At 34.3% G+C, this 24,032-nt stretch overlaps 1 protein-coding gene across 3 annotated transcripts; it reads right to left on the bottom strand.

Annotated features, from left to right (window-relative positions):
- Positions 1-910: 910 nt before the first annotated feature.
- LOC149785776 (bifunctional peptidase and (3S)-lysyl hydroxylase JMJD7-like) lies at positions 911-23,424 on the bottom strand. 3 transcript variants are annotated; one of them, XM_089979684.1, is made up of 5 exons: positions 22,119-23,424; positions 19,193-19,375; positions 14,589-14,731; positions 5,352-5,475; positions 911-3,968 (listed from the first exon to the last, which is right to left on the bottom strand). In XM_089979684.1, exons 1-4 carry the CDS (start codon positions 23,412-23,414, stop codon positions 5,394-5,396), a joined length of 1,704 nt encoding a protein of 567 aa, XP_089835810.1. In that variant the 5' UTR covers positions 23,415-23,424; the 3' UTR covers positions 911-3,968; positions 5,352-5,393. The 3 variants fall into 3 exon arrangements, with proteins under 3 accessions (XP_089835810.1, XP_089835808.1, XP_089835811.1); XM_089979682.1 differs by having other exon boundaries at positions 911-5,475; XM_089979685.1 differs by lacking the exon at positions 22,119-23,424 and adding an exon at positions 20,236-21,550 and having other exon boundaries at positions 911-5,475.
- Between the last annotated feature and the right edge of the window lie 608 nt (positions 23,425-24,032).

The raw sequence follows: 24,032 nt of genomic DNA, 5'->3' as shown, positions 1-24,032 counted from the left end.
ATACTTGTTAAGAAAAAATGTATTGTTAAGAATAAACTAGAATGCAAATTAAACATTTGTTGTTGTTATAGGTTTATCATCATTTTTCAGCACATGATATACACGAAAGCCAGTATATCTGGTCAAGGAAGAACCACCGACCCATAAAAAACTTTCTCAAATCCCCACGTGGTCCTGCAAAGTAAGTTAACAGCTTCATCTTTATTAATTTTTACACTTTTGCTTTGCTAATAACATAATGTACATTCAAAAGAGAAGAATGTACATCCAGAACTGCTGTCACATAAGCACTGGCAGGTCAAAGTCTACACAATTTACGCAAAAGTATTAGTAGAACACAAATACATATCAATTCTGAGAGCAGGTCTGAGTCTATGTTGTTCACAGTTGGGGCTGGAGATTATCTTACAAAGGTAAATACGGTATGCAAAAAGATTAGACTTTCAAATGAAGTAGCTGGCTTTTAAGACAGTTCCTTATATACTTTCTTAGAAGTCAAATCGTGGGTTCGAATCTCGGGCTCGGCTAATGTGGGTATGTGAGAAAGCTTGCCGGTAGCTTATCGTGGGTCAGTGGTTCTTTCCAGGGTTTTTCCTCCACCATTAATACTGGCTGCCATGTATAGCCCATCGTGTGCTGAAAAATGGCATTAAACTCCATTACAACAACAACAACATGTCAAATCCAAAATCAGACTGCACACACAGAGATCTCCCATAGCATATAGTAATGGCAGATATGGGTCTATGCAGTTTGTTAGCAGTAATCTGTAGGATAAACAACACAGACCTATTGCTGACATATAATGTGATGAAAGATCAGGGTCTGTATTGCCTGCAGTTGGACTAGACATGTAAGGGAGCAAAGATGGTAATTACAGGATTCATTAAAGAAAATAAGAACAAATTCAAGAATTTTATTGTTTATTCTTGCAACATAACAAACTGCCGATGTCTATTGTGCAGTGATCATACTGTATATCTATTAAAACATTTAAACAATTTGAACAATTAAACAAGACAGAAAAAAAAGTCAAAATAATGTAGCACTGAGGGTTATTCCAGGTATAATAAAGGTATGGAATGTTGGAAGGCAATTTTTGAACCCATCACATTTTGATTGACGATATATTTATGAAAACAAAAATGTCTAAAATTGACCAACACAGCAAAACTTTGATTAAGTGTGCTTTCTTAACTCCCTACCTTGCCACTCTATCATGTCTGGGATTACCCTTTTTTTAATTATGTCTCAGCTTGCTAATTAACATATGTCAAAGATGCTTTCAAAGTGGCTGAGTAGAGGACAAACAAAACAAGAAATTTAATACAATAATTTCAATACAATTTTTGACCTCTTTATTGATATATTTTTTTAACACAAATCTGACTATAACCCAGTGAAAATAATTAAGGAATAGAGAGCAATTTGCACATAAAAATTTACCATCACCTCTCCCACCTCTATTCCATGATGGTGATGAATCTATAATTGAAAAAGCTGCATAATTCCCCTGAAAATGGTGCATGTACAATTTGCCAGCATGTATCTTTTCTGATGACAGCCATAATATGTACTCAATCTTACAGCAATCTTCTAATGGCTGCATTCACCAAATTCTGTCATATAACATCAAGCTGTAAGTCAAAAGGGCAATAACGCTTACAAAAATCACAGAAGCACAAAGATGTAGGTGACTAAAATATGTATTAAAAAAATCACAAAGCACTCCATAAAAATTTTCAATACAAGAGCCAATTTTCACATCAGTACATAACATTTAGGACTAAAATGGTGAAGTCAGATGATTTCGTTCAACTCTCCAAAAGTCACACTGACAAGAACATTTGCTTTTACACCCTAAGACTGCCACTCATACTGAATTTGTGACAATAAGCTGATGTGTCAGTTTTTGATGAATGTTCACCCTATCATAAAAGCAAGTATATAAGTTGAACTACTTTAAATTCATTACTTTTTCTGGGCTACCAATTTTATTTTAATTTCAAGGTTGTTATAAGCCACATATTTAAAAATGTAAAAAAACAATGATACTTCTGTGGAGAAAATAGGACACATTCTCCAATCCATAAATTAAAGTACAGACAAAAAATTATATTTTTCACAATTATTTTTCATGAAACTGATACCCATAAAAATAAATACGTTTAGAGTATATTCTACCTCTAACTGAAAAAGGTCCAATGGCAAAAAATCTAAATATTTTTTCATCATTTAGGTGCAAAACTGACAAGCAATGAAAAAGAAAACATGTAAAACTTTTAAAAACATTAAAAAGAATAAAATGGATTTCTTAAATTGTAGAAAATACAAGGAACATGCTGATCTACTGCTCTCTAGTTAAGCAAAGACTGTCATGATTTACACATAAAAATGTTACAAATCATTAGTTTTGCATTCTTTCCTTACACTACCAATTAGCAAGTTATCATAACTACAAGTATTTAACAATACAGAAGCACAATACAATAATTTCCTGTAAAAATGCATCTATAGGTAACCTTGTTAATGAAATCAAATGAAGCATCATACAGTTGCAACATAAAATGGACATTAATGGCATCCTTCGTATGGATGGGTGTTAGAGAGGGATATTCCACCCCAGGGTCAGAATGTGGAGGCTGGAACAACGCTTTGCTGAGTTCCTGCCAACAAATTCAGGTGGGATCTCTTTATCCCACAATAACACATATGGTGGACTATTTTTCCATCTTTTTTTTACAAGGTAATAGTTAATGAAAAAAAAATGTATCATTGCTATATGCATCTCTCCCTCGATAACTCATAAACCCGCTTATAACATAGGGTCAGGCATGGATCACATTTTTGTACTAGAAAACTGGTAAATGCAGTGACATAATACAAAATGTTTTCACAGGTACATGTGATGTGCGTTGAAACCTCTTGGGGTAATGTTTGTAACGATCTTACAGATATCAGTTATCGTGAAAAATAAAGTTAATTTATACATAAAAATGAACAACTTCATTAGAAAAGCTTTTTTTATGACAATTACTAGCCAAACAATCACAAAACAAGCATTAAGCCTTTTAACAGCTCCACCCCTACCCCACCACTGAATCTTCTCACTATCAATATCCAGCTGGAATGGCATTCCCATCTTAATTTTGCAACAGTCCCTCATTAACTCATGACTCCACTTATACTATAGTCTGTGTTTTGGGACACTGTTCTGCACAAGCTATGAAGGGGGAATATGGTTTAAAAAATGTATAATATTTTCTAAAAACAATTTTTCTACAAAAAAGAACATAACAAATTCAGTTTACCAAAAAAGAATATAAAAGATTTCAGTACTAAAACTGGAAGAAACTGCAGACATTCACGTGAAGGAACGAGAGTGCAATGTTTTTATTTGCAGTGTAAGAAGTTATAAGTAAATGTTAATGAATGATGGATCAGTTGAGTAAAAAAACCAACAACAATCTTGACAATAAAAATAGCACCATATTAACTTAAAGAAAATTAGTATGTACATCCAAATTACCAGTTTTTACATCCAAATTACTACTTTATACGTCCAAATTACTAGAAAATCAGTTTGTAACACCAATAAAAGACAGAATTTTGCAACATCTCACATACACCTTTAATACTTTAATTCCTTGGGGATTTCATTGATCATAATATACAATGCTCAATATTGTCACATTTTATTTTTAAAAGAACTGTTCAGGTGGCATAAGGGGTCAGGGCTTCCAACTCAGATGTGGGAGGTCATGGGTTAAAATTCTGGTTAAGTCATACCAAAGACTTATAACAATGGTACTAGCAGCTGCCTCTCTTGATACCCTGCATTAAGAGGTTTGTATTACGGCTAGTCAGCCTGGTGTCTGGATAATGTGATTGGGTGGGACATGATGCTACATGTCTGCAGCATGATGCCTCTGTGCTAGACAGCACTACAAACTGCCACTCTCCAGACACTGTAGAAATATGACAGAAAAATTATTAAAGCTATATTATAAATCCAAATCACACACACACACGCACACGTTTCTAAAATATTTTCAGAGTTCAATTAAGAAGTAAAAAAAAAAGAAAAAAAAAAGGCTGCTAATAAATGAATTACCATATATACTGTGAACAAATCTGATCCAACAGCAAAATGCATAAACCCAGATCTGCCATCAAATAATGCACTAGCAGAATAGTATGCAATGGCAAATCAGGGTCAATGTTATCTGCAGTTGCAGTTGGACCTGACTTTTAAGCAAGTATGTACATTATTATTATTATTATTATTATTATTATTATTAATATCATCATCAGTCAAATTTGAAAGTATGCCCATACTCATACCATGGTGAGTAAAGAAGTGGAAAGTAAATTTCAATAGCACAGCTGTAAGATATTGGATCTTTGTCTACAGTATGTACAATCTGGACATGCTGGTGCCTTTCTGCCAGATTATCAGAAAAACGCATCAGATATACTTGAGTAGCCAACTCTTCATGTACATACATCAAGCTTACCAAATGACACAATGTGCACATCACACCCTATCATATCATTCTTTACAATGACTTGACTGAAATGACTATTTCAAGTCCATAACGTCACCCAAGTTTTTTTTCTAAAGCATGAAGTTACGTTATGTTTCGACTGTAATATAAAGTTCCCTCTGTGACATAGACTTCTACAGTGAATGACTATTGAAAAGATAGAAAAGGAATACTAATAATAACTGATGGATGAGTTTGAGTTAGGGGCCCTGAATTTCCAACAATTTACAGCCAAAGTTGAAATGGTGGAAACAATCAATGCCTGGCTTAGTTATAATATCTCACTGCATGAAGGCAATTGACATCCAATCATTTTGTGTTCCGAAAATACAGTTCAACCAATCCATTGTACTAACAATGTGTACAAGCCTTGGGAACAAATGTCTGTCACCCACCATTATTGTGATATTATGACTGATTTAGGCACTGGTTGTAAATCTCCACAGGCTCAAATTCTAATTAACTGAAAAATATATGAAGCCATTTAAACAATGAAGTGAAAAGACTATGGGTGATAAATTACGAATGTAATACAGTGAATTCCGATTAATTGGGACACATCCGTATTCAAACACTTTCGCCCAATTAAGCAGCTGCCCCAATTATATGGAGTTAAATAGGTATACAGGTATTCTTTCCTTTAAGATTTGTCCCAACTAAACGGCTGCCCCAACTAAAAGATGGCCCAATTAACCAGAATATACTGTACTTTCATTTTTCACCAAAATTAAATAAATACATTGGAATTTCCATTTCCTATATATCTTTAAGTATAAAAATTTGTGGAGTTTAAATACTGAACACCTATTAATGGCTAAATACTGTCATTCCAGGTTGAAATTTCTATTACAGGAGATGTCTGTATTTTGGATTGATGTCCAAACTGCATTCAGGGCATGGAAACTCTTTTGTCAAGAATGGCTCATACCTGAAAAATTGAAAAGAACTCTTGATGTATGAGATATCAGGATAACTTATTTGTTTGGTTCATGAACATAAGTTTATTTCTTGTTTGACAAAGTTTCTTGTTTGACAAAGACACATTACTGATAGCCTTCAAGTATTTTCTAGTCCATTTTTCTCACTGCCTCCTCCAAACAGCTAAGGCACAGAAATTTGGGTAATTAGCACATATGCTGAATAAAATGTATACAGAAAATAAGTGTACAAAGGCTTTGCAATATTTTTAAAGAAAAAAATAAACACATGGTGTAAGTGAAAGAAAACAAACTTTAAGCATTAAATCAGACTCACCTGGTGGTAATTTTAAGCATTAAATTAGACTCACCTGGTGGTACTTTTGTCCTTAATTAGGTGATTGGTATAACTATTTATCAATCTGCCTCATTCTAATTTTACCTTGTTGCTTATCAATCTTTTATTTACTCTTTATACAATATTAAATTTGAAATGTCTAAACTTCTGAAAATAAATGTATCAGAATAAATAAGGGCTCAAACTCAGCTACTTCCCTTAAATGCAACAGGTAGTACAACCACAAAAATAATTATTTTGTGTCACTGCCAAAGTTTGACCTTTCCCAACTGTGACAATATTTTTGGCACTATAACAATATCTTATCTTAATACAATATTTTATGACCTCAATTATTTACATACTGAAGTGTTCATTTATATTTTATATATTGTTGTTGTTGTAGTTATTTTGGGTGTAATGCCATTTTGCAGCGCATGATAGACTATACATGGCAGCCAGTTTAACTGTTGGAGGAAGAACCTAGCATAATCCATTTAAGAACCACAGACCCATGGGAAGCTACTGGCAAGCTTTCTCACGTACCCACATTAGTCCAGCCAAAGACTCAAAACCAAGTGGACAGTGATGCGATGGCATTAATCAGTAAAAGCACGTGCTTTAATCCAATTGGCAACCTTTCACATATTGCAAGAAAGACCTGGGTAATACTGAGTTCAATAAAAACAATGTGTCTTTCATTTTTTAAAATCACATTTAAATAATTTCAAGTTATTTTGAAGAAAAAAAGAAAAGAATCACTCAAAGCGACTGACACTACTGTTTTTAAAGAATTTCCAGGAATTCATTATAAGACCATTTGCTCTAATATTCTTGTATGATAAGATTTTCAAATTAACCACTGCAGCAGCCATATTGGATGAAAGATCAGCACCATTTTCATTTAGGATATATCAAACACCATTAGAAGACTTTTGGAGAAAATATAATAATAATAATAATAATAATAATAATAATAATAATAATGAGGACTTTGTATAGCACCTAATCTTTAGACGCTCTAAGCGCTTTACAACATTAGACAACACCTATAAGATAAAAAACATAATGATATGATTACAAAAACAAGCACCATGAAATTAGAAAACATAAAAAAAACATGCTGAGAATATGTAAGGTAGGAAACATTACTAGGTCTTTAAGTTTGTTCTTGCAGTCAAAATAAATGAGTTTTGAGAGCACTCTTGAATGTGATAATGGTTTTTTTTTAAATGGGGTAGGGTGGAAATAATTTTAATGAGTACAATGCTGATACTTTTCTGGGTCAAAACTACCCTGACTATGACAAGTATTAGCCTTTGATTAAGGTGAACCCAAAGATTCTGGCCACTGGACTTGTTACAAGTCTATGCTCTTAAAATAAGTAACAGAAAACAGTGAAGACAACAAGCTTTGTAAAATTTAACAAATAATTTACTTTTCTAGTATACAAGGTGAAAAATTAATATTTTTACGATATTGCGAATTAAATCCAAAAATTATCCAAGAATTAAAGACACAAGTCCTAGTAATAAAAGTCCTGAATAAAAGTTCAAGTCCCGAAATAGATCCAAAATTGAAGGCGATGATGTGTCTGTTATAGCCTGCAGAGTGCAGATGTGTCAACAGTCTCTTGTGGAATCACAGAGATATAATTCCAGGTTTGAATTCAGTATAAATTCCAATGAATGTCTTAATCTAAGAATTTTGTCACAGCAGTTTTGTATTTCCAGAGAAAATAATCACTTGAATTCAACAATTTGAAGAAAATAAAATTCAGCCCAAACTGGTCACAACATCATAAAACTTAAAATGCTAGATGTTAAAGAATGACTGGTAAAATCCTCACAGTCACAAGATAATACAGTTCTCTGCTTGATGTCAGGTCACAATTAGCATTTTCTAAAAACAACCATTACCTAATAGAAAATAACCTTCTAGAATGATCTAATGAGCCTTGTTTATTTACAACACAGTAGCCTACAAAATTCAATTAGGAATCTCCAAAACCCTGACCCTGATCAACATATTTACTCCTTGTTTACCTGAATAATAATCCTGATAATAAGCTCATATACATAGAGACTAATTAATTGTTTGCATAAATTTAATTAAAACAATAAAAAAGTCAATCAGGTCAAGCAGAAATGAACTCAATTTTGGAAAATGTCAAGTCCAGCATACAATGTTACATTACAATAACATGTAATGGAATAACAATTTTACAACTTACAAACAAACAATTAAATTAAATATATATAACAGACTGTCCTTTGAAAACCCCAAGACCAAAGCTTCTTGGCCACTGGTCTGCCCTTGCAAAACCTGATGCCCAAAGATTCCAGACCACTGGACTGCCCTTGGAAAACCCCAAACCAAAGATTCCAGGCCACTGGACTGCCTTTGGGAAAACCCCAAGCTATGGATGTTTATGCACGAACTACTGTTAATGAAAACCAATATTCACAAAGAGTGGACAGAGAAAGTATTTTTTTCCGAATTTTTGACAAAGACTGCGGGTTAATGTCAATTTATTTATCACATGATATAAATCTTGAGACTTGTGTTTTCAATATTTTGTTAAATTTAAAATGTGTCAAATACATGAGTAAAATGATTAGTATACAATTGTGTAACTGTTTTTTAAATAATTTTATGATAACTTCAAACTTTGACATTTTAATTTGTTGATGAAATCAAAAAGTCTTGATGTAAAGATCAAAACCTAAAAATTCTAAAATTTGAAGATCTCCTATTAAACAAGAATCACATGCAAACATGCAGAATCATAACTATCTCACCAAAGGCTCCACAGCAAACTTTCTGTACTGCCCCCCCCCCCCCCCACTGATACCTTAATTTTTTTTTTTTTTTCCTGGTTAGGCCAGGCCCCCTACATGCCTGGGCCCCACAGCATGACTGTACCTGATACCACGGTAGTAAAGCTATTGCAAACATGCAAAAATCATTAAGTTGTAGTGTTATGTTTAACTTTATTGCAGTTTAAAATAAAAAGAAAACTATGAAACTTTTAAAATTACATTACTGTCAAGCAAAAATTAACTATCAAAATGGTAATAATAACATTTTATTTTAAATTTTGCTTGCAAATTATAATAAATAACTATACTACTGCAAACTTAACTATTGACATGGTTAGAGGTATTCCAAATGATATGGATTGGCTTTTCCTGTGGCACCATTTAAGTGGGAGCCAAGTGAAACAATGACGACCACTTCACTAACAATAAACAGCTATTCTTATTATCCAAGCTGAACATTATTCAAGAAAGTCTAAATCATATACATATCAATATATACTGGACACATTTCATAATCATACAATAAACAAATGTAATAACTCTCAACTGAAAAAATTATTTTAAGCAAGCCATCATGTTCGAGGTTTAATTCTTTGGCCCTTTTCTTAATATATGTCTTTCTGCTTGCTTGCCTATTTATATTTTCAAGAGGTTTAAGAAAAAGCCAGCAAAACAACAAGTAAAGTATAGTATGCTGAATAAGAAGTACTCAATCAAGTACAAGTACAATATACTGATTTAGAAGTACTCAATCAAGTACAGGTACAGTATGCTGATTGAAAAGTACTCAATCAAGTACAAGTACAATATGCTGAATCAGAAGTACTCAATCAAGTACAAGTACAGTATATTGATTTAGAAGTACTCAATCCAATACAAGTACAGTATGCTGATTTAAAAGTACTAATTCAAGTACAAGTACAGTATGCTGATTGAAAAGTACTCAATAAAGTACAAGTATAGATCGCTAATTTAAAAGTACTCAAATCAAGTATCAGTACAGTATGCTGATTTAAAAGTAGTCAGTCAAGTACAGTACAGTATGCTGATTTAAAAGTACTCAATCAAGTACAGTAGTGTGCTGATTTAAAAGTACTCAATCAAGTACAGTACAGTGTGCTGATTTAAAAGTACTCAATCAAGTACAAGCACAGTATGTTGATTTAGAAGTACTCAATCAAGAACAAGTACAGTATGCTGATTTAAAAGTACTCAATCAAGTACAAGTATAGTATGCTGATTTAAGTATGAGTTAATTGTACTGATTTAAAAGTACTTAGCACAAGTACAGTATGGTGAGTTAAAAAAGTACTCAATCAAGCACTAGTACAGTATGCTGATTTAGAGGTGCTCAATCAAGTACAGCATGCTGATTTAGAAGTATTTAAGTACAGTACAGTATGCTGATTTAGACATATTCAATCAAGTACAAGTATAGTATGCTGATTTAGAAGTACTCAATCAAGTACAGTACTTAGATGATTAGTACAAGTACCAGTACTTGTTTTCTTTAAAATTAAAAGTACAATCAAACCTGTCCAAACCAACACCTTTATTCAGTGGTCACCTGTTCACCATGGCCAGCCTAATTTTCCACCGGCAGATTTCCTACATAAATGTCCCATACCATATTTCATGTAATTTTTTGTACACAAAAGAATAATTATTAATTTCAGTGTACAAAAAAAATTATATGTAAAATAAATAGTTATCATTTTGTGGTAATGACCATGTATGAAAATAAAGGGATTATACCTAAGCAATGTCTACAGAACACACGACACTCGACAACCTAACATACAAAACAAATGTACAAATTGTGTCTCATCCTGCTCTCGACTCAAGAATCTGATTGTTGTTACAAGAGAGAGGAAGAGAGAGAGAGAGGAGAGAGAGAATAATCTTTATTGTTCAGTTACCTGACAGTTGTGTTAATCCTTATGTAAACACTACAAGGGCACTATTATATTCCATTGTCAATTAAAACCTGAATAAATAAATCGTTTTGGTTGTAATTATGAGATCCATTGTCAGTAGGCCACATGGCTGTGCAGACATAATATATATGCTAACTAAATACACTCTGACCTTTAGCTTGGTCATTTCCAGTAAATACTGGACTGAAGACCAGATTCATCTCAACAGATCAAATTAAGGAGGCTTTATGTAGGGAAATGAGGCTACCCATGGGGTGTTGAAAATGTGTACAACAAGCCCATTAGCTCAAGAACAATATTAATCTACTGGTACTTGTGCTGAAACCAGTTGAAAAAAATTCAAATGAATTTAATATATATATATAAATAGATACACAGAGTGAGAAAGAACGAAAGAACAACAAAGCAACATACCAAAAAATATTTTTATATTATAAACACGCTATTTTCAAGGATATAATTTGTGATCCAATGTTGGACAAATGCACAAAACAAATGCAATGAAAAATTCATAATTTTCAAGAGTTTTACAAGTCTTCTAGCTCAAAACCCTCAAACAATTCACATTCTTTGTCACTAGAAAGACTCTCCAATGGAGCTTCATTGTCACTCTTTATGCAGTGGTCCTCTCTACAATTTATTGCATTTGAAAGGCCAGTAACTTTGAAACTACTGATTATCATGTCCTTTTTCTTCTTTAACTCTTCACTGGCTTCAAAAATCCAGTCAATCATCTGCTGCTTTGAAGGGGCTGGAATTTTTCTGGTTGCTTCCTCACCAGCTTCCCTTGTTGCAATATTTTTGGAAGCCTGGTCCTTCATGTACACTGACCATGTTTTTTTCTTCTGCAGCAGTCCCTTGAAAGGCTTATTTAAATATACATCCAGTGGCTGCAGTTTACTTGTGCATCCACCAGTGGATTACTGCCATTGTTGTTCTGGATTTTTTCATGGATTTTTTAACTTCATCAGTCAAATGGCCACAATGACTCCAACACCAGGAGAGAAGGTGCGCGCTTCATGTGTGCTTTCCAACCTTTATCAATATAATCCAACGTTAGTTGTTCATCCATCCATGCTTATTTTTCGAACTTTCACTACAACTCCCTTTGTGATCTTTAGATTTTTAAGCTTCTTTTTCCAGGAAAGATTATCATGGGTGGAAACAAGTCACAAGATGCCAGGCATGTCAATACATAAGTTAAATGGCGCTTGTCACTGGCGGTACCTCTAATACGTACATCTCTCATCCCGACTTTATCAGTTAACTTCCCTGGAACCAAGTCAAAATACACTGGCATTTTGTCCATATTTCCAATTAAATGTTCATCAAATTCCTCCTCCTCCCCCCACAGCTTTCTTATATATCTGGTAAAGCAGTCTATTTTTTCCTCTAGGTCTCAAGATAGTTTTTGAGATATTGAGCACAAATACATTTAGCTTGAAAAAGCTATCAACCCATCCTCTTGAGCCCTGAAACTCTTGGATTTTCCTCCTGAAAAACTGTAGCAGCATAATTTTTGTAACATCTCAGTTGTTACAGGCACCTGATAATCCCGCATACTGAGTAACCAGGATAAAATTTCCTGCTCCTTCTCTTGCAAATACGTCAGTGGTCGCTCGGCACATGGGATGGAGCCTTTCTTTGTCCTTTGAATATTTTTCGTAAAGTCCATTTTCCTCCAGCTTGATAAAGTACTTGGTGTAAGGTGGTACTTTGCAGCTATAGGCCTAATTCCACATAGTTTTGCCTCGTCAACAATTCTTATTTTATCGTTAATGTCCCATTTCTTATACTGTCCTCTTACTGGTGACTTTGCAGTGCCAGGAAACTGGCTTATATCCCTCATATCTTTGTGGTAGTCCAGCTTGTCTACTGCAGACTCAGGAAATTTTTCAGCAACAATGGGCACCATTTCAATAGTATAATTTGGTATGATGGCATTATCTGCTGCATCAATATTTGATTTGTGCAGTTCAGCATCATCTATTTAATTGGCGTTCTCGGTAACTGCAGTAACAGACAGGTGACAGGCTTCACCTTTCTCTTTTCTGGGCCATCCAGTCCAATTTTCTGCCTTTTGTTTGGTGATTTAGTGCATTTAGGTGGTGGCAGGATAAAAGTCTCTCCCTTTAGCAGGGGTTTAAAGAAATTTATAATGAAGACATGTCCAGGCACGAACAGTCCAAGATCTTGGAAGATATTACTATATTATAAATTGAACTTACAGAGTCAATGATTTTTGCATTTATGATTAAAACTAACTGGTTTTTAAAGTTGTTACTGCATTACTATATTGAAACAATAAGATAAATTGCCCAATGGTCCATGGTATATCCTGTACTGAGATATCAATTTTACTGGATAAATAAACTCAAATGGCATCAGAACTCATTTTCAAATGTGCACGTTTCTTTGTTACACTGACAGACATAATAAAGAGCACTCATTAATGATTTTGTCCAGCAGTTAATGAATAGCAGTATATATTGTAATGACAACAACACAACGAAAACATCAATCATTACATTTTCTCGCCAATACAAAAGACAAAAGAAGTGCGATATGATGAATGCGAATAGATTCTCAGTTAGCAAAACAGTTGCCCTTTCCGAGTAAGCTGAGCCAAGGACTTTCTACACGCTTATAATTGGTGAATATTTCTTTAGTTTAATTTTTTCTCTTTTTCATTATTAGATGCCTCAGTTACACATTTATGCAAAGATAACAGATAATTTGGGTTTGGGTTTCACTGAGGAAACAAATATTTATATTTCTAATTTGAGATTATACCAATATACTTGGCAAAGAATAAATTGGTTGTTTTGCGTATCTAGTGATACATCAATCTATTTTCTGACACCATTTGAACTGTGATGCAAATAGAAAACAAAAATATGTAGGGAAATACATTAATAAAAAAGAAATTATCAATGACCTACATACATGATTATTGTACATGATTATTGTACTGCGTGAATCTTCTGTTCCACTATTCAATGAAGGATATGAAACTGTCAGGGGCCATAACTCTAACCACAATGAAGCACACAAGACAAAACCCATAGAAAGCACATCTTGGCATTTGAGAAAAAGTTCATATCAAACTGCATCAGAATATGTTCAATGGTTCTTAAGCCATGATGGTTACAAGCAATATCCCATATGAAGGATATGAAGCTAATTGTCAAGGGCCATAACTCTATCTACAATGAAGCACACAAGAGAAAACCCATAGAAAGCACATCTAGGCCTTTGAGTGAAAGTTCATATCAAACTGCATCAGAATATGTTCAATGGTTCTTGAGCTATGACGATTACGAGCAATATCCCATATGAAGGATATGAAGCTAATTGTCAAGGGCCTAAACTAAACACATAAATGGCACACCTAGGTGCATGAAAACAAAGTACACAGCAAACTGCATCAGAATGTATTGAATGGTTATTGAGCTAAGATGGTTACAAGCAATTTCCCTTGTGAAGATACAAGTTAACTGTCATGGGGAAAAACTGTATCCAAAATGGAGTTAATGAGAAAAAACCCATAAATGGCACATCTAGGTTATGAAACAATTCAAAAAAATCAAATTGCATCAGAATCTTCTGATTAGTTCCTGATCTATGCTGGTTACAAGGACATGTTGTTGTGTTGACTTAAAATTGATGACAAAAGGGCAATAACTCTGTCAACATTGGACAACAAAACCCTTCAAATTGCATGCAAGGACTTAAGAGTTTTAGTGATTGAAAGTGTGAATGGATGGCCAAAAGGATTGATGGACGGAAAGTAAATGTGATTACATGGCTCATGCATTACTGATGTAGGGCCTTATTAATTAATAAAAAGTGAACGACAAATTAGACATTACAGTAATCTGTTAACTCTGAAAGCAACATTTTGTCCTTTACAACAATGCACATAGTTCCCTTTCAAAATTGTATGTGATGCTCTTTGGCAATGAAAATTTTTAAAATAGAGCTAATTAATTCTGATGTCCCAAAAAAAAAAAGGAATAAATATATACCAAAAATTAACAGCCAGATTCCTGCCTGCAGTTTTATTGGGAAAAGACTGGACTTCATGCCACCAAAATGCTGGCATGAATAACACATCCCCCTCCTCAATGGTGCAGCTCATGGGATATGCATCAGCGAATCTTGGAAACCTCTGAAACAACAGTACATCATATAGTGAGATGTCAAGGTCCAAACACTTGAACAAATAAGATTTCTGCCAACAATGAGATTTATGAAATTCTTCAAACTCAAGCTCTATGATGTACACTTTTCGCACAAGCATTCAGTTGATTTTTTTTTGTGTGGAACTTTTAGAAACTACAGTGAATCCCCTAAACTTAACAATAAATCAGGACTATATAGTTTGTATTGTGCATGCTCACATGCCATTCAACCATATACATACAAGTATTATGACTCTATGGTCTTGGTAACAGAAAAGAGCAAAAACCAACAAGTTTTGTAAAATTCAACAAACAATTTATTTCTTGAGAATACAAAGGTAATTTTTATAAAAAAAACTAAGTTTTATAAATTAAATCTCAAATAGTTCTAAAAAATCTAACACAACTACAAAAGTATAGAGTATTTCAAATGAACTCTAGTGATGTTCCAATACTGAATGTGTTGATGTGTCAATAGTCTTAAATGTGCTAATGTGCCAACAGTCTGGATATGCCATAATGATATAATCCACAATGTCTGTAAATGAATTCACAGTAATTCCAAAATAGTTTAGTCCTAAATCAATGAGCATGTTGTAATTCCAGTGAATAATTTAAATAAATAAATAAAATCCTCTCAACTGAACACAACTAAAATTAATTTCACTAAGACTAATGTTAAGATATGGAATTAACAGTTCTGTTATTTCAAACTTAAATACAGACTGTCACCTGACTTGTGACACAACAAAATGTCCTGGACCTAGGTCATTTACACTGGAATTTTCCATCAAACTGTAAACAAAATTCTAAGGACGAATCAAAGATGTATCTAGAACTCAAACCTAGTAAACATGTTTACCCTACATGACATTAAATATGTATGCCCAACTTCTATCCTCAGTATAGATTAAGATCATTTATGTAATACAAATTAAATACACAAAACATTATCATGGATAAAAGCCAACATAAAATACAGATTAAGCATACATAACACACAGTCCATGCTACAGGTTGATTCGGGTGAAATAGTTGCTCTGAAGTCTGTATTTTGCCTAAAAAAGCCCAAAAGGTAAACTCCTTGCACTAATTTCATGATGCACACCCTATCCCTTTTGTTTCAATACAATGTATTAAATTTCAAGGTAAACATCAACCTTTGTGTCAAGTTTCCTTTCAAAGAGGTAGGTGGAAAGTTAGAAAAATAAGTTTTATGCTCCATGGTCAACTCCAGTGCTAATTAGGTGATAATAACTCCAGAAATTCTACCAAAAATTCCTGCTTAAAATGTACCCACGATCCTTGTTATTGTTAGTTTAAATAGCACTTTCAATACAGTATCAACTTATCATACCAACAATTGCTTTTCTAAAGGACACACCAAAGAAACAAGTGGAAATTTGAATTCTTTTAGTCAGAAGTGAATTTTGACTCTGTGGACATATCCAGGTATTAATAAAATTATGGCATCTGATATTTTATGCTATAAATGTACGAAAAGAAGACTTCTACTTTGGAATCTGTTGCACAGCCTTCCCTCCCAAAAGGTAAATGGTCAGCCCCTTATAGAACAAATGTGACAATATAAGAAAAGTTTTAATAGTATTTCTTCACATTAAAAAATATACAAAAACAGAAGTTTCATGTGACTATTTTGAAGGGTATCAATCTTAACCTTTGACTCACTTCCCCATTCCTCATCACCTTTGCGCCATTCTGGCTGGAGTGAAAAGTCATTTAATCCAAACATTAGTCTTGCTGGGACCCTGACACACACACATACATACATACATAATGTGACTGGGCATAACTTACATAAAAAAGAACTTACTTTCCTGTGACACTGAAGTAGAGGAACTATAATCATTTATATAAAACAGAGGTTTGTTTTGTTTTCATTTTCTTTGACTCATCAGTCTTCAAATCTACTTCAGAAGCAAATTCATTTTCACATGGGCAGTAGAAGCCAGATTGTACTCAAGGTGAAAGTTACAGGAATTAAACCACAGCCTGTATTAAAAGCATAATTCATGCCTCAGTAATTACCCTGTATTAAAAGCATAATTCATGCCTCAGTAATTACCTTGATTAACCACCATTACTGAGGCCTCATATAAATAGCATGCAGTGCTAATGTAATTTTTAAACTCAATCACTTTTCTGCAATCTGTACAGCATATCTGAATATCAAAATAGCTGTTTGACAACTTGTAAATCCAAAGGGGATTATAGTTTTGTGGCTTTTAACAGCACTTTTAATAAGTAATTGATAATATCATGCCAAAGAGGCAGCCAACCCAGGCTGGCCTAGGTGGATAATAACCTGCAATCCTTGGATTGGAGCCCAGTGCTCTGCTATCCAAGCTACTGCACTGCCTCAAGAATAACAAACCTACATCCTATCACGATTTCCAATTACTGAGCTCAAATTAAGACAATCCTACCCACTCTCACCATTTCATTTTACTGGGCAGATTATTGGCTGTTCCATCAATATCAAGGAACCAATCTAATCTGACTTTAAAATGATACTGCTATGGTCATGTGACTCAAATATCTGTGGATTTGTCATGTGACCATCATGTGATGAGTATCTCCTCATTTGACTATTACCATGGTTCAACAACACATCCAATTACAAAATGGATGGATTAATTCTACATTTTAACCCAAATGTACAGATAAATGTCAATTAACCTGCCCATTTTGTTGTTATTGTTGTCGGGTTTAACGCCATTTTTCAGCACACGATAGGCTATGCATGGCGGCCAGTATTAATGGTGGAGGAAGAACCCGGGAAAACCCCGGAAAGAACCACCGACCTATGAGAAGCTACTGGCAAGCTTTCTCATATACCCACATTGGGCGAATCCTAGACTCAGACCCATACAGACAGAGGTGAGATGGCAGTCAGGGATCGTCCTGGGCTTCGCCAATGTCGCAAATTGCGATTTTTTTTCCTTATTGGCGACAAAAATATCCCATCTGGCGATTTTTTTGGCGACATACTTTTTGGTTATTTAATTTGTACATACAATCGTGGATTTGGACTGGATAAATTAAAAGGCAGAACGAAAGGAAGCCACAAACTTGACTAAGCAATGCATTGGTATCAATCTGTTACACAAACAATCCTTTGTTGTTATTGACAACCCCATCTTTACAGTGCATTGTTACATCATAATCTGCTTATGCTGACATCTGGGCTGAGTACTGTATGCTGCGATACAGTCAATCATGCTACCGCACTATACCTACAACTGACCGACTTCTGAAGACGCGAATAGAACAGATACAATTAATTGTATGGCTAATCCTTCTGTTTTTTTTATACATATACCAATACAATAGTTTTGCTGAACCTTCATAGAAAACTGATAAGCTTTGAAGTACCGACAACTGTGTATAAATACAAAGCAAATGGAAACAATCTAAATCACAATTACATCTGTCGCCAGTGCAGCATTTTACTCATTGATCTTTTCCTTTTGCCATCAGTCCTGTGTTACGGCTGCAGAGACTTAAACTCCGCAACAAGAAATAGCAAAAAAAAAAAAAAAAAAAAAACAGTTTTGCATAATTAATAATAATTATTTATTTTTCAAAATACAGGAGTGAAAGAATCCCTAAGTTGGGTGTGAATTTATGCTTATATATATGGTCCAATATTGCCAGGTGTTGACTCGTGTAAGTTTCATTCGTGGGAATGGAGATCCTATTTTTCTTGTCGAGAAAATTTATACAGCATTCAGTGATCATTCTTGGGATTTAGGAAGCAATTCGCTACAAGCTTTGTGAAGCTAGCCATAAAGGGGGGGGGGGCTGCTGAGAGACTACTGGTGTCACCTGTCAGCACTGTACACTGTGAACGTGGATTCAGTAAGATGAACTTCATAAAAACTGACACCAGAAATAAGCTCTGCATCTCATCTCTCGAGAATTTAATGAGAATCAGCATGTACAGATGTGAAAAATTAGACTTTGAAACTGCATTCAACAAGTGGGCAGCCCTAAAATCGCGACGGATCTTCATGTAACACTTTGTAACATTTTGTTAATGCTTCTTGTAATTAAAGTATTAACTAATCCATCTTTTGTAATTTTCATTGCCTGTTACATTAACAGACTAAATTAACACTTGGAAAAATGTACACTACTTTTTTTGGCGACACTTTTTGAAAATTGGCGACAAAATACTGAGGTTGGCGATTTTTTTGGCGACAGCTTTTTAAAAGCCAGGACCATCCCTGGCAGTGATCCGTAATGAAGATCATTTTTTAATCTGACACATTCTTCAACCATGATAATAGTCACATGATGAGATATTCATGCAACAATGAAAAAATTCAATCAAACAGTATGGGCATTTAAACAGCATAAACATGTATATGTTTTTCACCCTTTTACACTAACACCTATTCACTAATAATAATTTATATACTTACTGTAAAGTCTGGTTTTAAAATATCAACAGGAGACATAACCATGGAAGTGCTGTCCAGCAAAGCCTTGCGATGGAACTCACCAGTGCTTTTGTTGAATGACAAAATGGCCTCTGGAATATGAGCTTCATACAGCTGAGCGTTCTCATGTGGTTCAAACAATGTCACCTGCTTTCTTCCACTAATCTACAATTACAGATGACTGAAAACAATTAATGTTGTTGTTGTAATAGGGTTTAACGCCATTTTTCAGCACAAGATAGGCTATACATGGCGGCCAGTATTAATGATGGAGGAAGAACCACGAGAAGTTACTAGCAAGCTTTCTCACATACCCACATTAGCCATGCCCCAGACTCAAACCTACGCAGACAGAGGTGAGATGGCAGTGATCCGTAAGGGTGAGCGCTTTAGACCGCTCGGGGTCCCAGAAAACAATTAATCATAATTTGTGAGCAATGTCAAACAATTAGCTAGCAATGAAGTCTATGAAATACCTTAAATTCAAGGATAAATGATGATTGTATACAGACAAGTATCTCTGGTTAGTTTTAGCCATTAGAATATTGTTAGTTGCTAATGGAGACTGAAAAACAAAAAAAGTCCCCTACAGAATGGGAATTGTAAAACAATTTCAAATGAACAAATTACTTATTTATCACATCATGTGACTATAATGAGATCAGCACTTTGATGGCACTGGAACCAAAACAATGGTCTTAAAGAAAACTGATTTATGCCATGTTTTCTTATGGCATCATTAACAGGGTCCTCTATAGGATTTGGCAAATCTGAGTCAGGGACTCCTTCAAAGAAAAAGTCCCAGTTTGAAAAAAGAAGTCCCAATAACATTACCTTTAATAACATTACCTTTTTTCCATGCAATAATTTAGTTAACAACGGTTGTATTAAATTTTGTCACCACTACAAATATCAGATTGTTAATGCTTATTTACTGTGAAATATTTAATATTAAAAAAGAATGAAAATCTAAGACAAATAAGAACAAGTGATGTTAGAGCCATAACAATTCTAGATTACTTTACCTTAGCATTCTTTAATTTTGTGTGCAGATAGAAGGAATCTAGGAAGCAATTACAGATTTTCCAAGACATTTGAAGAAGAAAGAAATGACCATATTCCATTCATCTGTTTTCATTTCATTTTGAAGCAATACAACATACTATATTCACTTTTTTCTTACACAAACTTCAAAAAATGTTTTGCTCTGTAGATTTGGGATGGAAACCCTATGGTTTAGAGCTTTCCTCCACTACTCTCATCAATTAGCATAGGAGTCCTTTTTGTATTTGGCCTAATGTGCTTTAATGGCGAATAAATTATCCTTTGTGGCCTCATGCCTACTGAAAGTTTTTTCATTTCAATGTTACATATGTCACTATTGAATTTTTCTTTCCATAATCACAATACCAGATGCATACAGCTAGTTATGTTCCACCATTTGCTTGATTTGAGGCCCATTTGAATGTCCAGTTCTGTGTTTCATTTCATGAATCTCTGAATCTCTAAGACATTGTGTCTCCTGTATCTGATATCGAGTACTTATTTACTTTCCGTCAGCCAGCCTCATCTGCAGCCTTGTGCATGGTAGCAAAGAATACGCTGAGGTTGCTACCAGAAAAGTATACATTAGATAATTGCCATAAAATGACAGTATTCACTGAATATTACACCTAAAAACAGCTGGTTTCGTTTTATGATAAACATCAGAGTTTTATTACTCCAACAGACAAAATAAACCAATTTAAATTTGGGGAAGAAAACCAAGCTGTCCCAAAATCTTCACACTATTTTTCTAAATACTGTATGGTATTTGATAAAATGTATGTGTTCCAGACATTTTGAATAGAGTTAAAGTATGATTGATTCAAGTGTGCTAAATGATGCTTATCAAAGCAAGGTATCAACAAAGGTGCATGTAATTAGTTTATTGATCAAAGCACTATTACTGCAATAAGGGTCAATTAACAGGTGTCCTTATCTCCTTATGTGTTAAATTCTGGCCTAGAAGTCTTCACCTTATCCATTTACCATCACTTAACTCTTTGATCCAGACACTAAAGAACTGAAATCACTTTGTCAAAGCAGATCAAATGGAAAAGAGAACGTACATCAGACAAAAAATGCATACCAAGGACTCAGCTGTTGTAATTATCATGCATCCGCAATAAATACATGTACTTTTACATGGATTTTAGCATGTGTATAAATCTATATTGATAATTATCTTACATTTAATCTGAAAATAATTAACTGTTATGTTTGTGTACAGTATGTTATTTGTTAAACGCAACAATAGACTCTTCTCTTATCATCTTTCCTTTTGCTTTGATTTAAACCAAAACTGTAACCAAAACTTTCTTTTTTATTTTGCATGTAAGAAAATATATACTGATTCTGAATCTATGTTCACCTGGAAACTGAGAATGGGTTTGGTTTGGTATTGTATGGCACAGAACACAAGTAGTTTATTCAGTGCCAAGGTAAATGGAGCAGACTGCCTTGCCCAACAACACATCTTGGTAGTAGGCCCAGGCTGATCTGATGGTAGGATTCAAACCTGCACCCTTTGGGTCACAAGTTCAGCACACTAACCATCAAGCCACTGTGATTCCTGCCTCCATTAGTCACCTCTTACAGCATGCAGGAGGGTGTATCTGGTTTATTCAACATCCCCAAGTGATGGAGGCTGGGAAATGCACACATTTCATGTTTGCATATGATGTCAAACAGCAATATTACACTTTTTTTTTTTAAGAACAACTGCTTCAAGCCTTTTATCAACACTAGCAATACATTTGCTTACCATTAATAAACTGCATCAAGATTTTTAAAATATTTTTAGCACTGTTTATGTAAACTGATACTGCCAATTATTCCAAGTGAGCATGATGAAAACATATTGTACCTGACAGAGAAAATTGTCATACGGGTCAAAGTGTAGTTTTCCAAGTGTATTGCCATCACTAAGCCATATGTTTAAATGCTCTCTCTTTAAAAGATTATTGAAGAAAGGCATCTCCAGGATATCTTCTTCTAGTTCAGGCATGTGTTGTGGAATCGAGGAATATTCCAGATATGCCGAGATATTTTTTCTGCTTCCATCTGAAACTGATTCAACAATGTCCATAAATTCAGAGAACTTCATATTTGCTGTTGCTGGACGGACTACAACCAGATCTGGAAATTCCAGCTGCTGTCGAACATGACTTGGAATTTTAAAAGTATCAAAATTTTCATACAGTGATGCTTTCTCTACACCTTCATATTCACCTGTTGGTGTAAGTTTGATATGTACATCCCTTTCCCCATATTCTTTCCTTAGAAATGAATTACTCCATTTTTGCAATGCTGGCCAGTCATCTAATGCTCCTTTGATTATAACAGGCTTTGAGATTTTAAGATAATTGTCGAAGAATTCCTCTTTACTCTGTAGGTTTCTTTTTTCACATTGATGTATAACATTTTTAGGTGAAGATTCTTGGGTATTGGTGTATGTGGAAGCTTCATTGCTGTTTACTGCATTGGGTGACTTCTGTGACAAATGTTTATTTGGGCAAGATTCTTCTTCATGAAAACTAGAATGCAAAGATCGGTTCTTTTCAAACAGTTGACCCACTGTTGTGTTGGATACATGCCCCACATGAAACAAAGTGTTTAAAATTTGTTCTCGATGCAAACCAGTTATAGATAATGCACCTGATGGTAATCGATATGTATTGCATATGATATTGACGCACTCCACAAAAGCTTCATAACTGCGTTCACCAGTACACAGTTCAGCTGTTGGTGGACCTGGGGGTGGGGTTGACAAACAGGTTCTATCTAGTACTCTTTTGGGAAAAATTAAAATTGACACGTCTTTATCGCCTGGATCTTTATTTTTTGACAGATTTTTTATTTTAAGTGCTTCACCTGACGGCCATACAAAATTCGACAAATCTATTTTCCCTATCATTACACCATGCTCTTCCCAAAATGCCACAGAAGCCAGTTTCTCTACAATGGTTATCAACTCATTATCCGCATTGTCATCGACAGCGACGACGCTAATTAAATTAATTCTACTCTGGATTTCAGCAGGCGTAAATGTCTCCAGAAAACCCGATGAAAGCTGACAAATGACTATAATTTGATTTAAATATATGATGGATGCTAAATATACATGGAATAAAATCATTCCCATACACCTCCAGCCTGCCATGTCTACAATACAGTGCTCAATGGGAGTGCACTCCAACGAGCATAATATTGTCCGATCTAATGTACGGAATCCCGAGGCCTAAACCGTTGAAACAAAAGAAGGTTTCTTATTACTAAATGACCGTTTCTTTTTTTTTTTTTTAGCATAGCGCTTTATTAAACGGATACGAATGGTTAAAAAAAATCATCCTATGTATTCTATTGAAGTAGGTTTTTTTATTTTTTTGCAAAATTATTAGAGATTCCAGTAAAAAGACATTTTGCAAATCACAATTCCCTGTTACCACGAGCAAATGATATTTCCGTAATGCATTTAACATTTAGAAACTGATTAAAAACCAATGTGTGTACATTTGAACAAGAAAGAACAAAATAAAAGAGTATTATTTAATTTAAGAAATGAGGAGGAAGAGCTAAGGATTTCTAATCAATCATATCAGAAGTTTGATATCTAAAAGTTGTGCCAGAGTAAAATTTGGAAGTAGTCGTGCGAGACTGAGATGGTTTAACCGAAAAACTGCTGAGAGAAAGGTTTAATGATAAATTAAACGTTGTGGGTCAATAAATAATCATCAGCTGTTCTAGCAGCGTTCTCCAACACCTCTACCTTTTGCTCATC

The sequence above is a fragment of the Sinohyriopsis cumingii genome, chromosome 13, assembly GCF_028554795.1.
Source record: "Sinohyriopsis cumingii isolate HCF-2022 chromosome 13, ASM2855479v2, whole genome shotgun sequence".
NCBI classification, from domain to species: Eukaryota; Metazoa; Mollusca; class Bivalvia; order Unionida; family Unionidae; genus Sinohyriopsis; species Sinohyriopsis cumingii.
The sequence above is the reverse complement of the archived record's forward strand: the minus strand, read 5'-3'. Positions and strand labels throughout refer to the sequence as shown.